The sequence below is a fragment of the Bactrocera latifrons genome, unplaced genomic scaffold (genome assembly GCF_001853355.1).
Source record: "Bactrocera latifrons isolate USDA-ARS-PBARC rearing strain unplaced genomic scaffold, ASM185335v1 scaffold_2, whole genome shotgun sequence".
In the NCBI taxonomy this organism is placed as follows: Eukaryota; Metazoa; Arthropoda; class Insecta; order Diptera; family Tephritidae; genus Bactrocera; species Bactrocera latifrons.
In genome coordinates, this window is record NW_017535518.1 from 1,759,225 (window position 1) to 1,775,307 (window position 16,083).

Consider the following 16,083-nt stretch of genomic DNA (forward strand, 5'->3'; position numbering starts at 1 on the left):
TAAGTATAAGTATAAGTATAAGTATAAGTATAAGTATAAGTATAAATATAAGCATAAGTATAAGTATAAGTATAAGTATAAGTATAAGTATGAGAATAAGTAGGACGCGGACGATGGTTTTACTACTTTTGACAATATTTCATCACGAAAATCACACTTGGGAGGTTGATTACAGATTTAAACCTTTAAAGGATCTAATCACCCATAAGCAACTTGTAATGGCGCCTGCCTTGGAGTCAATAACTCTGTCTGCGTACCCTTTATTCCTTACAAAGCAGCTCCTTTACGGTAAGGGTACCCACCATAGTGAAGGTTTCAGGTGATACCATGCTAGTGGACACTGTGAAGATGGCGAGCTCAGTTCGTTCCAAATGAGGCTCACTTGGTTACGTTCCTATTCAGTAGTTTTCTACACTCCTGCACCAGTAAGGATTTGATCTCATTGCAGGAGATAGTTTTAAGCGCCATTTCACTATCGCTAAAAATGGTTATACGTTGTTACTTTGGAGACTCATCTTTTCCATTGATTTATAGCAAAGGCTGCTGTCTGAAAAATGTGGTAAACTTCCCAAAAGTATGGAGAGTTTGGTGTCCTGCTACCAAGAGTAACCGCGAACTTCTTGGTGAAGTTAACACTTTTGCTGTCCCTTGGGAGAAGGGCCAATATAACACTTAACTCGTTTATCCGCAGGGACGATATTACCTTACCTCTGTCACACCCTTCTGCTGCCATAGTGCTCAAACAGTTTAGGGTTCTAAAAATATTTCATTTTAGCTATGGTAGTATGCACATATGTATATACAAAAATGTCTCCAAAATAAAGGCAATTCAGAAAGTATAAATATATTTAGAATTTATATAGTATATCCACTCCTAATAAGAACCCCCTTAGCCGCTAACATTAAAAGCAATATGTGCGCTCGCATGTTTTTCGCGCTCACTACACTTGCCACACTAGCACAAAAATGTCAAAATAAAGTCAGTAACTTGTCAACACATGGTTACTTGGTGGCGCTGGGCAAATTTGACAGCACAAAAAAGTGCAAAAAAAGTGACAAGCAACATGCAATCTTGCCAAATTGCTTCACTTGAATGCGCTGACATCAATGCATTACAAAGAGCGATTTTTAAAGGAGTTATAAGAGAAAAATATACTTTTTTGTGCTTTTTTTGAAATCTTGTTTATTCAATCAGGCGAGAGTTTGCCAGTAAATATTGAAGATGGGAAATGTGATTTTAATTACACTAGTTGACAATCATTTCGCGACTGTGATGACAGAGGTTGCTTTTTGCTAATTTTGGGTAGCTAAAACCGAAAATAATATTACATATTCGTCTGGCTGCTAGTTAAGAAAAAGATGCCGAAAATGGAAGTAAAACTTTCCAAATACGTCAGGCTCTTTCTTGTGTATCAAGAGGTGTGGAGGCCACGTAATGATAAATTTTTGAACTCAAGTTCATATTGAGGACACCTAAAATACACGGCAGACCTTTCAGTATATCAGTCACGAATTTTCCTTCAGATTTATTGAGTAGTGTTATTTTTATGCGCCAGAGCACTGTAATATCTAAAACCAGATTTTTTCATAATAGTTTAGCAAATCATTTGTTTTTTACTTTCTCATCATTATTTCATAAGGCCATTGAATATTTGTTCTTCTGTTGATATTTGATTTTATTTTATTTTTTCTAGCGCACTGGTTTCATAACTGTCGTTACTGGCATGTTTATATCGATACTTTTCGGTTTCATATTTGGCTTACTTTTGGGTACAACCGAAATGCCTTGGGGATCGGGTGATTGGCCAACAGAGGAAATGAGTAGCCGGTAAGTAAGTAGATATAAGGCTTTTTTTTTAATAAAAAATAAGTATTTTTTACTAATTTTAGCAGAAGTAGTAGATAATTTCTGTACTATTAAAAAAAAAATTTAAATGCTCATCGTATCGTGTCAAGTTGATATAGCTATGTTTCTCTGAATAATCGTCTGTATATACGCAAAATAGTCTCCTAGTTTTTGAGTTATCCACCTCAAATGTTGCGCACATACTTTTATATTGGATGAAAAATTTTTTTGTTTTTACAGTATATTTTTACGAATATCTCAAAAATCCGCAAAATTTCCAAAAAAATGGTTTAGATCGGACGACTGCACCATATGGCTGCTATACAAACTGACCAATGAGACTCAAATCCTTGCATAGCAAAGTTGTTTATTTGGTGAGAAATTTTCACGAAATTCAGTAGAAAATATCTGAGCAAAGCAAGGCTTTAATATCCGTAGAAATTATTTAGACCGAATCACTACAGCATATAGCTACCATACAAACTGACCGATCAAGCTTCCTTGTCCTTGTATAGAAAACTTTTTTATTTGACGAGGTATATTCACGAAATTTGGCAGAGATATTTTTCAGAGACATTGCTGCAATCTCTGAATAAATTATTCAGATCAGACCGATAATATTAGAATATGCCTGCCAAATAGACTGATCAAAGTAACGAAAGTCCTTGTATGGAAAATTTTTTTATTTACTAAGTTATCGACAAGCCATTTGGCTGACACAATTTCGAATGGTATTCCTACAATCTACTGATATATTGTTTAGCTCTGGGTACTATAATATATAGCTGCCATACAAACTGACCGATCACTTTCAAGTGCTTGTATGACACACTTTTTCATTTGTCCAGGTAACTTCACGAAACTTTGCAGGAATTTTGTGCAAAGGCATCGCTATAAACTTTGAACATATTGTACATATCGAACTGCTACAGCAAATGGTTACCATATAAATATACCGACCAAAATCAAGATATAAATATTCTTATACACTTTTAAGCTATAAAAAGTGTACTGTGTAGAGTATTATAGCTTCAGTGAAGCCAAACTTAACTTTTTTCTTATTTTGGATTTTCAAAATTAAAAAAAAAAATTGGAAATTAATTGCAATATAGCATACCTTTCTCTTTAACACAGTTGCAACTTAATATTTCTGTGAAGAAATGGTAGAAAAATTATAAAATAAATAATAATATATACACGAATTATATAAAAAATGTATTTAATTGGCTGCTTGTGCAATTTTAAGCTGGAGGCTGAAGGCATTACACAGCTCAATTAAATGCGCTGGAAATCAAAGCTTTGCATTGCAATTTGTTTGAGTTCGACTAAATACCGCTAAGCCATATACATAACACACACATACACGCAGAGCATTGCTATGCTTTTAAAAGTTCTGCCAAATTTACACGATATTTGCAACATAAACATGCACAACAACAAAAATAACAAGAGATGCTGGCAACAAATCCACTAAATATCGGGAAACAACAAACTTGATGCAACCACAACTACAATCACTATGGCAGCCACATAAAAGGCCACATGCGCCTCACACACACACACACACAAATAATTTGTACACACATACATACAAAGGGGTCGCTGCATATTATTTGACCAAATTTGGCTAAAATTTTGCGTAAATTCGCTGAAAATGCTTGCGCCCGCGCAGCGCTTACATAATCATTGTTGCTGGTGTAATTACTTTTGCTTGCATCGCTATATGTGTTTGTGCGTCGGTGTTTGTTTAACCAGTTTGTTGCTTTGAGTCTGCGGTTATGATCGTGTTTTCAGCTATTGTTATCTCATTGCTTCGAGCAGTTATTGTGTTGGTCATTCGGCACAACAACAACCACAACTGCAAGTTGTCTAGCAGCGCCCATCGCCCATCGCCCATCGCCCTTGTTTTCTTTATGCTATATTCATACCATGTTCGTGTGGTTGTACGAAAATATGTTGGGATGTGCCGAGAATTTATATTCAAGCGCCAGTTAACCACATATTCAAATATTCAAAAGTTTTTTGCAGTTTTAGGCAAATGCTTGCTCGCACATAAGCGAGTGTTGTTGTTTTTGTGCATTGCTAATGGTGTCAGTTTGGGTTAGTTACAAATGCGAAAGGGTCTGACGGAAAACTGACAGTTGCGCGTTGCTGGAATTTTACGATTTTAGAAGAACTTTTAGCATATTTTCGATTTGGAACTGGAAGGGAGATTTTTAAATCAAATTATTAAATTAAAATAACTTGATAAATTTTTATATGTATATGATGAATATTATTCAGCAACACAAAATTAGTACAAAAACTAGATTGCTGGTGTTAAAAGCCATTATGTACTAAATTCCAATAATACTTAATCTAATAGTACTATGTGGCAACCAAATACCATTTTTAAGTACTAAAATTTAAACTGTACAAAAATCCAATCTGTACTAAATTTTTGTATAAATTTCCAATATATATACTAAATCGAATAGTATTAAGCAGTAACTAAGCAAAATCTTTTAGTACCAAATTGCTTTTGTATTAAATTTTCTTCTAAAAATCAATCTGTCCTGAAGCGTTTAGTACTAAAATCTAATATGTACTAAATCTAAGAGTATTAAGATTCAAACTGTACTAAATTTATAAGCACTAAAATCTAAATAATACTACACTTCCTAGTACTAAAATCCAATCTGTACAAAATCTTTTGGTAAAAAATTCTGGTCTGTACTAAACATTCTACTGCTGAAATCGGTACTAAAGCTCCTATTGCTAAAATCATATCTGTTCTAAATCTACTTGAACTAAAATTCAAAGTGTACCAAATTTCCTACTGCTAAAATATAATCTGTAATAAATTTAATTTGTACTAAATCTTCTAGTACTAAAATACAATCTATACTTAATCTTCTGGTATCAAAATCCAATCTATACTAAATATAATAGTACTTATATCTAACCTTAACTGTACCTGTACTTAATTTTTAGTACCAAAATCTAATATGTACTAAATCTAAAAGTGCTGAATTCTAAAAAATACTACACTTTCTAGTATTAAAATCTAATGTGTACAAAATCTGCTAGTACCAAAATACAATCTATACTTAATCCTTTGTTATCAAATATATATACACATAATCTATACTAAATCTAATAGTACTAAAACTTGAAAACCAATTTGTCCATAATTTTCTATTATTAAAATTTAGTATGTACTAATTTACTGTCTTTTACTACTAAAATCTAATCTGTACCAAATCTAATAGTATGAAATTTAAATATGTACTAACTTTTTGGAACTATAATGTTATCTATACTAAATCTGCCAGTACTAAATTTAGTCTCTAGTAGGTACTTTAAAACTAAATTTAATATATACTTACTCTAATCATACTAATCGCCAACTGTACAAAATTTTCTAGTACTACAATCAAATGTGTACTAAATTTTTTAGTACTAAAATTTGACCTGTACAAGATCTGTTAATACTAAAATTTAATATTTACTAAATTTATAATATGCTTTATATCTTCAAGTACTAAAATTGACTTTGTAATACTAATCAATACCAAAATACAAATTTTGGAGAATTTTCACTTCATCCCCAAACTGATTTTTAAGCTACTTGTCTCCCAATATCGTTTCAATAATGACTCTGTTGTTTGAATATTTAATATAGGATAGCTTCCATTCAGTACAAATTATGATAATCACATTTATGGAAGCACTTTGACAACTGGTAATTACCGTTGATCCAAGTAGAGGTCTTTTTTTCTATCAACTACTAATTTCCAACATGTACTGAGTTAGAAAATTTTATACAACGTTAAGTACTGAGTACTTACGCTACAACCTACTTACAATAAAAACATTTTTTATAACTTTTATGATTCGAAATAAAGCCAAAAGTTATTAAAAATGTTAAACACTGTCGCTTGGTCAGAACTTCCTGAAAAAAAATTCCCACATGACATATTTTTAGGCAATATTTACGTCTAAAGTTCAAGGCAACTACCCACAAAGGCACCAGCTATAATTCGAACCACAGCTCTCTATGCGTGCAGCTCAAAAGGTCACATTTTGCCTACAAGCATATTAGTATCACTGTTGGTGTAAGAGTACAAACAATATATATATACTAAACATATGTATGTACATACATATATGTGTAATAATTGTTTTAAATCTGTGTCCCTGCATGCGCTTTGTTTTGTTTGTTTAACGCGGGTGTTTATGTTGGCAAAGTTGTTCACGTTGCTGTTCAACATGACACAATTACAACTATTCCAGAATATTTATCGCCAATGAATACGGTTGCTGGTGGCATTGGGTCAGCTGAAAAAGTATACCAAAAAATTCAAAAGCTGTTGCCATAGAGTAATTTTTATTCCGGGCTAATAGAGCTTAGAGCCTTAATGTGTGTTTCTCAGTACTCAGGTCAAAGGTACATAAACTCTTTAACAAAGCCAAACGTACTGGCAACTGGGAGGAGTATAAAAGCAACTTAACTACTTTTAATCAGGAGATTATGTATGCAAAACACAAAAGTGTCAAGAATTTCTGTGCACAAGGCTCTGGCTAAGGGTGGGACTGTCACAGTACTAGCCATTAAAAGATGTGACGGGACCTATACGGCCAGTGTGGAGGACACTGCATGCACATTTCACGGAGACAATTAAGGAAGACCAGTGTCCACCTATAGCCGAAAACAAGCCATATCGAATAGATCGGATAGTCGCAAGACAACTGTTTCTGTAGACTCAGTGAGGTGTGCTACGGCTTCGTAGGCAAAATTCAAGTATCCGGAGGCATAAAGCATCTTTCCAGCAATTTTGCAAGAGAGATTCTACTGCCCTTTATACCGAAAGTAGATACGAAGGACTATTTATTGGTTAAATCCTTCACACAATAAGAGATACCAGTATTCACCTCGGTTCTACAAGAAACTGTCCACAGGGAGGTGAGCTATCTCCCCCGTAGTAAAGCCTTGACGTGGACGAACTACTTGTGTTTTTGTTTTCATAGCCAGAGTAAAATTTTATGACATCCTCTGCGATATCCAACAAAAGGGGACTTGGCCTAACCAAGGCATGGTGTAGAGTTGGACATCAAATCCTTGAATATGACCATCGTCCCGTTTACCCAGGCATTGGAAACCTAACCCGCGAAGGCAGGGAGATAGAAATAACTAATATGGTCAAATATCTTGGTTTCAAGCTGTATTCCACTTTGCGGTGGAAGCAGCATATTGATCTGTCCATGGTCATGTTTTTCCAAAGAGAAAAACTTAAATTTGTAGCATATCTTTAGGCGGAAATCCATATTTCATGCATTTATTTAATTTTTCGAAACTTAAGGAGTATTCATGAATAAATTTTTCATCATATTAATTATTTCAACAAAATAATATATTCCTGCGTAAAGAGTCAACATTTGTTAATCAGCATATAACTGAATTATGTCGCAGATTCCTAAAATTGTCAGCGCACTCAAATGACATGTCAGAATCTTGACCTCAAAAAAAACCACATTGTTTTGCTATTGGAAGTTTTCTCTTGAAACTATTTGTTTTTCCTCAAATTTTACTACCTAAATCTACTTTCGTGGCTTGAACGACCCCAACTTGTATACCAATCTCGCGTAAGCCTCTTAAAATTTCGCCAACATCCCTCTAAAACTATAACTCAATAAGCAACGGGTTCGCCCTCATTAACCGTTATCACATTACCTTATAATTATTATTATTTAAAACAAGAAATTACGAAATTAAAATCTGCAAACTAGGCAGGCGGCTATTGGGGCTCAGCGCCTAAAATCACACACCATAAAATTAAATTTACAGCCACAAGTGATACAAACTAATGGCAGTAACCATATACACGCTTGCAAATGCAAGTATGTGTGTTAGTGCGTGTTTGTGTTTGCGCAATCTTTCAATTATCAAATTAAGACTAATTAAATTATACCAACAAACAACAAACACTAATGAATATACGCTTTTAGAGTTGAATAATGAAGCGGCCGCAGACGCAACCAAGCATATATAAGAGATGCACGTATACTTGCAATATTTACTAACTGTATAGCATACAGTTGATGCTAAGGTTAGTTCGAGGCATGTGGAAAAGTAGAGTAGCTAAAGTTTCGCGTATATCCCGACCAGAGGCAATTATTTAGCGCAATGCCACAATTAATTTACGCAGGCAGTTATTCACGCGCACACAAATGAAAGCAAAGTGCGACATACTTGGTAATTCCTAATAGGAGAAACCTTGAACTGAATTTATTTGTTACCTAAATGCCAGATCACACAACTACAGTTTATAGACAGGCATACGCACATATACTACGTTGGCGCCAAGGCATAAACCGATTTTGTGCGAAGATTTAGGCATTCAACACTAATGAGCTGCTAGGGTCTTAATGGTACTTTCATCTACATACAGGCATGCATGAATAACTAATCAGATTTCTAAGGAAAGAAAATAATTTCTAGGAAGCGTCTTTGAAGGCTGCTTGAGTCATTAGAGACAGGTTCTTTAAGTAAAATAATGTGTAAAAAAGATTGCTTACGTATCGCTAGGAAATTAAACTAGAAAGCATCAGCAATGACTAACGTTACTCTCTTACTCTAAACTACTTATAAGGAGCTTTATTGTCGTGTCGCTGTTTATTTTCTATGTTTCAAATAGCTTTATTACTTATTGGCAGCATTGAGTGAACTTTTTTTCTGTGTCATAATGTACTTTCGAGAGTCTTCCTAAAAACAACACAGCAGCTAAAGATGAAATTACTAATCCGTCGAGCTTAATAAAACTGCTAGAGTAGAGGCGCTTAAGTTGCCTTATCTGTTACATAGCACTAAGCCGACTTTGCCTAGGTAAACTGATTATCTGTCTTTTTTTGGAGGAACGAGCATCATTTATTAGTATATTTAGTATTATTTGAAGTAAAGATGTTGTTGGAACAACTTCAAGCAGCAAGGTTGAAATACATATCGAAGGAAAATAAACTGTTTTTGGATACTTTTTCTTATCAAACAAATATGAGAAATATTTAATTTTTTTATTATTTAATTAATATGAAAAAAGTAAACTCGTTTTGGCCTTGTGCTTTGGGCTTCGACATCAATAGCTATAACTCCACAAACCTGAGTATCTAATAAAGAACACAAAACGCCAATGGTCATATGAATGAAAATTAAATGGATCCCCAATGAAACCGTTCGAATTAAAACTGCTCAGTAGGCAATGGAAACTGACATTACACAAAATAATCATTTGACCAGAATTATGCTACGGAGCAGAATAATGAACACCACTCGAATGGGACAAAACTAAATTGTAAATCTTTGAAGCAAAAAAGGATAATGGCGAGTTGCGCATAAGATGGAACAATGAGCTAGACCATGCTATAAAAACTTATAAAAGGTGAAAATGTTAAACCCTTTAACAAAACGCAGAGACTGAGATGTCTTAGCGATGTTAAGATAGTGGAGAGACAAGAGATCGTTAAAGAAAATTGAGAAGACCCCAGCATTCAACACTAGAGTAAAAGGTAGATCGGTTGACGATGTCGAGGCAGACATAAAGAAGAAAATGAACGAGAATTTTGGAGGTTGTATGTGCAGCGTTCCAAAACTCTCAAGGAGCAGTAGCGCCAAAAGATGTTGATGAAACTTGTTTCGACAGGTTTTTTTTTTTTAATTTTTCAACACGTTTAAAATTTGAGAGATACTAGAAAAATAGAGTAAGCACTCCAATGGCAGATCTCAGTCATAATCCAAAAAGTAATGACATCCTATTCAGTTATTCAGATAGCTAGGAAACTAGGAGTTATTACATTTTATTCTTTTTTATGTTAGGTTAGGTTCGTTGAGTGATCCAAGCAGCACAACTGGACAACTATATGCAGTCCTCTGTGAAGCTGTTATAAGTCTGTATAAGTATATAGATGATCAGTACCGACTTATAACACCACTAGTTCGGCGAGACGCCAGAAAATGTGAGCTCTTAAGTGTTTAGGCCTTGGTCACGCAAACACAAAAAATCAAGAAGGAAGTGTAAAAATATTTTCAACTCGTTTTCTTCCAACAGCTATTTCAGTCGTCATCCGGTAAAATTCTATCTTACAATGTTTGTGACGATTGGTCAATGTTCCAGCTATACAGCAGTAGAACACATGCGAACAGTTCAATACCTCCTCGTTCACAATCTACTGTTGAAGTTACCTGCTTTTCCTGAGTTAGATGGGTGCTCAGCTGGCAAAAGCTACAAGGTCTGAGCGGAGACTTAAGTCTGGTACGACAGGGAGCAGTCTTTTATTGAGTTTGGTCCTTTGGAGAGATTTGTGGTGGCTGTGGTTTAAACCTAAAGGCAAGTAAAATTGAAAATTCAGTTCAGTGTGGAGTCACACTGTGGCCGGATGCCGTCCCCATGAAACCGCATAGAGTTTAGGTCGGCCTCGAAACAAAACAAGGTTGAAAGGTGTATAGGCAGAGCAATGAGTGTAATTTGATTTTTTTATGAACTACAGGATTATGAATGACAGAACTTTAAACTACTTTTTTACCACATTAAGGCTAAAATTCTCCTACAAAAATTGCACACACTCACTTATTATTTAAATTTAAACTGTCACTCTACAATCGTAAGTCCATAGCTAAATATGTATTAAAGCAGTGCCCATTGCTACATCATCAGTGTCTACGACTCTTCTATCGCCCACTGCCCACTTGCAATGGCTTAAAGCATTATACTCAATATTTTATCTATATACATATATATATATACGGTATCAATGAAATGTATTTCTATTCAAATACACAATCCGCGTATTGCTTATCTCTCAATAAAATGCCGCATTGATGATTTTCCAAGTGTCTTAAAGAATTAGTTGTGTGAATTACCAGTAATTTGTTACTGCCACCAGAGCTCAGCTTTTTGTGAGGAAGGGACTTTGGGGGCACACAAATAAATTGCCGCCTGAAAGCACAGCAAACAAGCAATAAAAAGTTCAAAGCGACTACGCATAACTGTAAACGACAAAGCTGTCACAGCTCCTCGCCTCTTATTACAAATTTATTGGGAAATCTCTTAACCCAAATAGGCCTGTAGCAAATTTTAACGCCTTTTTAAGTCATAGCTTAAGGCAGTCGCACTCCAAAGCAAAATTTATTTACATATTTATGCCTAAAATGCTTTGTCGCTCTTTATGCGATTTCCTAATCGTTTATGCCTTTGAGTGGGCTTTGCATAACAATTAACTGCGCCAGGTCTTGGTGTTGTGTTCAAGCGTCAGCATGTTTTTGTGTATGTTGCAAAATATATGTCTATAAGTTCATAGGGTAATTAGCGCAAATTAATGGCAAACAACATTTGTCCAGCATTTTAATCACTCTTTCAATACAAAGTAAACTTTGACAGCCGCGCATCCTGGCGCATTTATTTCATTTATTGCTGCAAGGACATTATTTTATTGCTTTCGAAGTTAAAGTTTGGCGATTATAATCAGGAAGTTGCTTAAATCAAAGGATATTAATTGGGCTGTCAATCTAGGATAATTTGGATGCAGCTGCTTAAATGTTACAAATGATTTAATGCTATGTATATAAACAAGTATTTGTACACGATAGGGTGGGGCTTGAAAATTTTTTTATTTATTTTCAAAAAATTCACGCTTAAAATAGTAGTGGAGAGTCTTTGTTAGGTTAAATGGAGCTTGTACTTTTGGTATTACCGACTGAAAGGAGGAAAATATTTTTAGATGGTATTTTAGGTAGCACCCTAATATATAAGCATATGGCTTTATTGTTGGAAACTTTAGCGGTATTTATTTTAGAACTATTTATTTATCAATAGATGGCTGTAGAGTTATGTTAAAGTAAAAAATAAGCGGATATGTCAACTTTTTAAATTTTCAAAAATATAAGTCTAGAAGTAATTAATGGAACTTGAAACAGACAATAACAACAAAAAATGTCAATTTTAGGTGCGCCGAAACTGAAATACCCTTCACAAGTACATTTCTTATGACATAAAAGGTATAAAATGTTGCTTTTCTAAATTTTGATCGATCAGTTTGTATGGCAGCTATATACTATAGTGGTCTGTTCTGCACAATTTCTTGAAATATGGTACTGTTTGCTTTAGAAATAATCCATGTTAAATTTCGTGATGATAACACGATAAATGCAAAATTTTTCCATACAAGGACTTGATTTTGCTTATTCACTTTATATGGCAGCTATATGTTTTAGTAATGTGATCTGAACTATTTCTTTGGAGAGTATACCGTTACTTTGAAAAACAATCCACTCAAAATTTCTTGAAGATATCTCATCAAATATAAAAATTTTTCATACAAGGTCTTGAATTTGATCGTTCGATATATATGGTAGCTGCATATATGCTAAGCCGATCCGCTTTAGGCCATTTCTTTGAAAATTGCGTTAATGCTCTAGGAGATAATCTGTGCCAAATTTCGTAAAGATATCTTGTCAAATAAAAAAGTATTTAGTAGAAGAACTTGATTCCGATGACTTAGTTTGTATGACAGCTAAATGTTGTTGTGATCCGATATCGAAGATTCTGACAAAAAAGCAACTCCTTACAAAAAAGTACTTTTGACAAATTCCAAAACCATAATTCGGAAATTGAAGGACTAGTTCGCATATATATAGAATATATAGCCTCAACTCTCCACGTTGTCATGGACTTTTAACAAAAGAATAAATGTATATTTGCCATATTCAATTGTGAAATTGTCGTTGGAGGAAAATGTGAGCTCCAACAAAAGTAATTGTTTTCAAATATTTTCATTCGCTTAGGAATATACTTCGCAATTCTCAAACTGTTCATTACAAAATATTTATACAAAGATCGCTTATAGGTGAACTTAATTGTGGTGTGTATATAAACTCTATACCTTTTTCTCAAAAATTATACTCAAATAGTGTACCCACGTTAGCAAACTGGCAGTTATCATATACACAACCTCTCTTAACACCCAGTCTTTAATAAAAGCAATGACACTGTCATCGCCCGCACTTAATATAATGAGCGAAATGAAAAAGCGAAAGCAAAGCATTGTCCACTTCACGTCACATTTCAGTAACTTACCCACAACTCCGCCCACTTTCAGTATGTATGACGTCAACTGTATCTTTCTTATGCAATTTCTTCATTTCCGTTTTTTCTTTTTTGTCTTTTCCGCTCATTTCCGCTAACGTTATGTTAATTAAGTGCTGACGTGGTGAGTGTTAACACTTATTATTGTCAATTTTTGACAGCCAACTGTCAAAAGACCAAAATTACTTAATTAACGAAAACCAACAACATACAATACAAAAGCGATTACAACTACTTACTCACTTGTCCCAAAAAACAGCGAATAAGTACTTAATACTACAATAACAAAATTAGGTGTGGGGGTATGAGTGCGAGACACACTTTGATGATTTGGCTTCTCATTTTGCGCTAAATCGTTGATAGTTCATTTTGTAGCACAAAGTAAGCGATAAGAAGCTGAAAATGGAGAGACAAAAGCTAAAACACAAAAATAATTAGACACAAAAGCACCAAATCAGCTACTCCGCGGTGAGTTTAAATATCAGTGCCTTTGACACGCAGTGAATACAATCAGCGCACCATCTCTATGAGGGTATTTGTCACCTAATTAAAGTTATGCGGGAATTGTTTTAATTAATAAGGAATCAGCAACTAATAATTACGGAGAGAAGTGAAGTAATTACAGGCTTTTCTCATGGTATAAAGAACTTATTGAAAGCTCTGGCGGTGAACAATTATTTAATCAAAGAGAAGACGGAGATAAAAAGAAAATATACAGAAAACTATTGTTTCGTAAATTTATGTCTAGTAGGAACTGAGTTCTGAATATAAAAATTAGATAAAATATCATCCGCTAAATTGAAGTAGCTTTCATCTGTAATTGTCAAAAATGAAGCTTAACCAACTTTGTGGACCAAAGCTTTCTATAAAGGAGTATTGAATTTTTAACTAACATAATTCAGGAATGACAACAATTATTCGGCAAACGCTTTATCATGTACTTTTTTATACAAGTTTTGCGTCAAAGCTCCGAATGTTAGCACGAATAGCTTTTGTACTACTTTGAGGACGAACTATTCACACCTAAATCAGAAGTCATTGGTCCTGTAAACTCAAAGATAGAAAGCTGGTCGATGTCTGTAAAATCAAAGAACAAAAGATAGTGAACAATCAGTGTATACCAATATTGAAATTTTAAAAAGATGTCCTGAAAATAATTGAGCAGAGATATTCTTTGCATCATATGCAGTACACTTTGCTGCCTCTCTATGTGGCTACTATTAACAAAGATACAAACCCCAGAAAGCTTTCAACATCAGAAGCAACGGTGAAAACTTCAAAAAGCATTCACTACTTTGATAAATCAAAGTAAATACCCAATAAAGATTACGTAAAAATGTTAAATTTTTAAGTAGTATAAAGATATTGAAGGAAAATACTGCTACTTATCAAAGACACATACCTTTTAAAGCTTTCATTAGCAATAGCAAATATACTAACCTTCGAAAGCTTTTTAACATCGCGTTTTACGTTTTAAAGCGCTCTAAGTATTTGTAAACATTTTCGGATCTTAGCTTCAATACGTTCAATGGTGTTTTTAATGAGGTAATTAGAGAAGAAAAACCATTATCTATCAAAGACACACACCCTAAAAAGCTTTCAATATCAAAATCAAATACTCCAACCTTAAAATTCTTTCAATTTCTCAATTCAATTCTGAAAGCCCTCTAAGCTAGTATAAAGCTTTCAAATCTTAACATAAATACATTAAATTTTTTTGTTTAAAGGGATGGCCAGAAGAAAGACTACGTGTAAATTCTATCAAAAAACATCGGCGGGTAATTTATTTTACTTTCTTGTAAATGTCAACGTAGACATTTTATTAACGTTTTCAATGAAGAATATTAAACTCATTTCTCTCAATTTAAATTTCCGAGTTTCACCTCTTAATACTCACCTTGAGAACATATCGCTTAAATTATGCTCCTACAGCCAACACAAACAGCTGCGAAAATAAATGGCAGCACAAATGTAATGCTGAGCATTCAGAACGCTGACACATGAAAACCGCTAACATTTATCTCAATGTTGACTTAATTTGATAACCGTTGAAGAGGTGTCAGCGCTGATTGCAACGCCCTTGCCACACACGAAGTGGCCACCTGCCTACAAGTTTTGCTGGCTTTTGACAGACAGCCAGTGCACAGTGCTGCAAGCAGGCGTGAATGTGACTGTCAACGTGTGGACGGAGCTTAAACGAAATATGAATAAATGTGCAGTCATATGTTGACAAAGCCAACAACAATTGAGAAAGAAAAAAATTACAGAAATTTCCTTAACAATGTCACATTAGAACTGTTAATATGTCAGCATTTATCACAATGTGCGAACTGGCGCACGGAAATAAGGCAGGGTAAAATTGGTAAGGGCGGCCGGATCACCTAAGTCAACCACACATAATACAATTATAAACGCGGTGCCAGGAGCTGTGTAATTTGTTTAACGTGGTAAATTTCTCCTATATTTTTTCTATTTACGACGACTTTTCTAGCTTGCGACATAATTTATACCCTTGTTTATATTGTTTTTTGTTTTTTTTGGGCGCACGGGAAATAAATCAAAGGTATCAACACATTCTCAGCAAACGCACAGATGGTGTCGACTCTGTCGTCGTTGCGCTGAAATGATCTATGACTATTCACTTTAATTTTTAGTACTCATTTAAATTTTAATTTTTCATCGCGGTTTGAATCATTTCACCGAGATTGTAGGTAGTAAAAGCCTAGTACTTTCTTGTTATTTTTTATAGACGAACATGAATCTTTATATAACTACATGTATATTTCTACTTCCAGAGGCAACTCTCGCTCCTTGTGGATGACTATTTTCTGGGCGTTGACGTCTGGCACAGGTGTGGCTGTGGCTTTGTTGCAAGGCGCCGCGGGACCGCTTATTGGCGTTGCAATTTCCGCATCACTGCTGCCGCCTATGGTGAATTGTGTAAGTTTCGGGGGTGTTGGGGTAGCAATAAACAGGGGATATGATTTATCAATTTTATTTTTTTCAATGTAGTGTAAAAGGGAGTACCACTAGATTTATGCGTTCGTAAAATTAAAATTTGGGTGTGACAAAACATTTTTAAACAAAATTTAAAAATACAAAAAAAAAAATTTTTTAAATATA

The 16,083-nt window shown here is 34.4% G+C and overlaps 2 protein-coding genes across 2 annotated transcripts in view; one reads left to right on the forward strand and one right to left on the reverse strand.

The window, feature by feature from the left end:
* Positions 1 to 16,083, reverse strand: part of LOC108967787 — a 291,336-nt gene that overhangs the window by 231,639 nt on the left and 43,614 nt on the right. The gene's annotated exons all lie outside the window — the stretch shown is intronic.
* The window catches only part of LOC108967929, a 107,940-nt gene that overhangs the window by 53,858 nt on the left and 37,999 nt on the right, over positions 1 to 16,083 (forward strand). The window contains exons 8-9 of the mRNA XM_018931630.1: positions 1,695 to 1,828; positions 15,756 to 15,900. Coding sequence (XP_018787175.1) covers positions 1,695 to 1,828; positions 15,756 to 15,900 — 279 coding nt within the window. The remainder of the gene's footprint in view (positions 1 to 1,694; positions 1,829 to 15,755; positions 15,901 to 16,083) is intronic.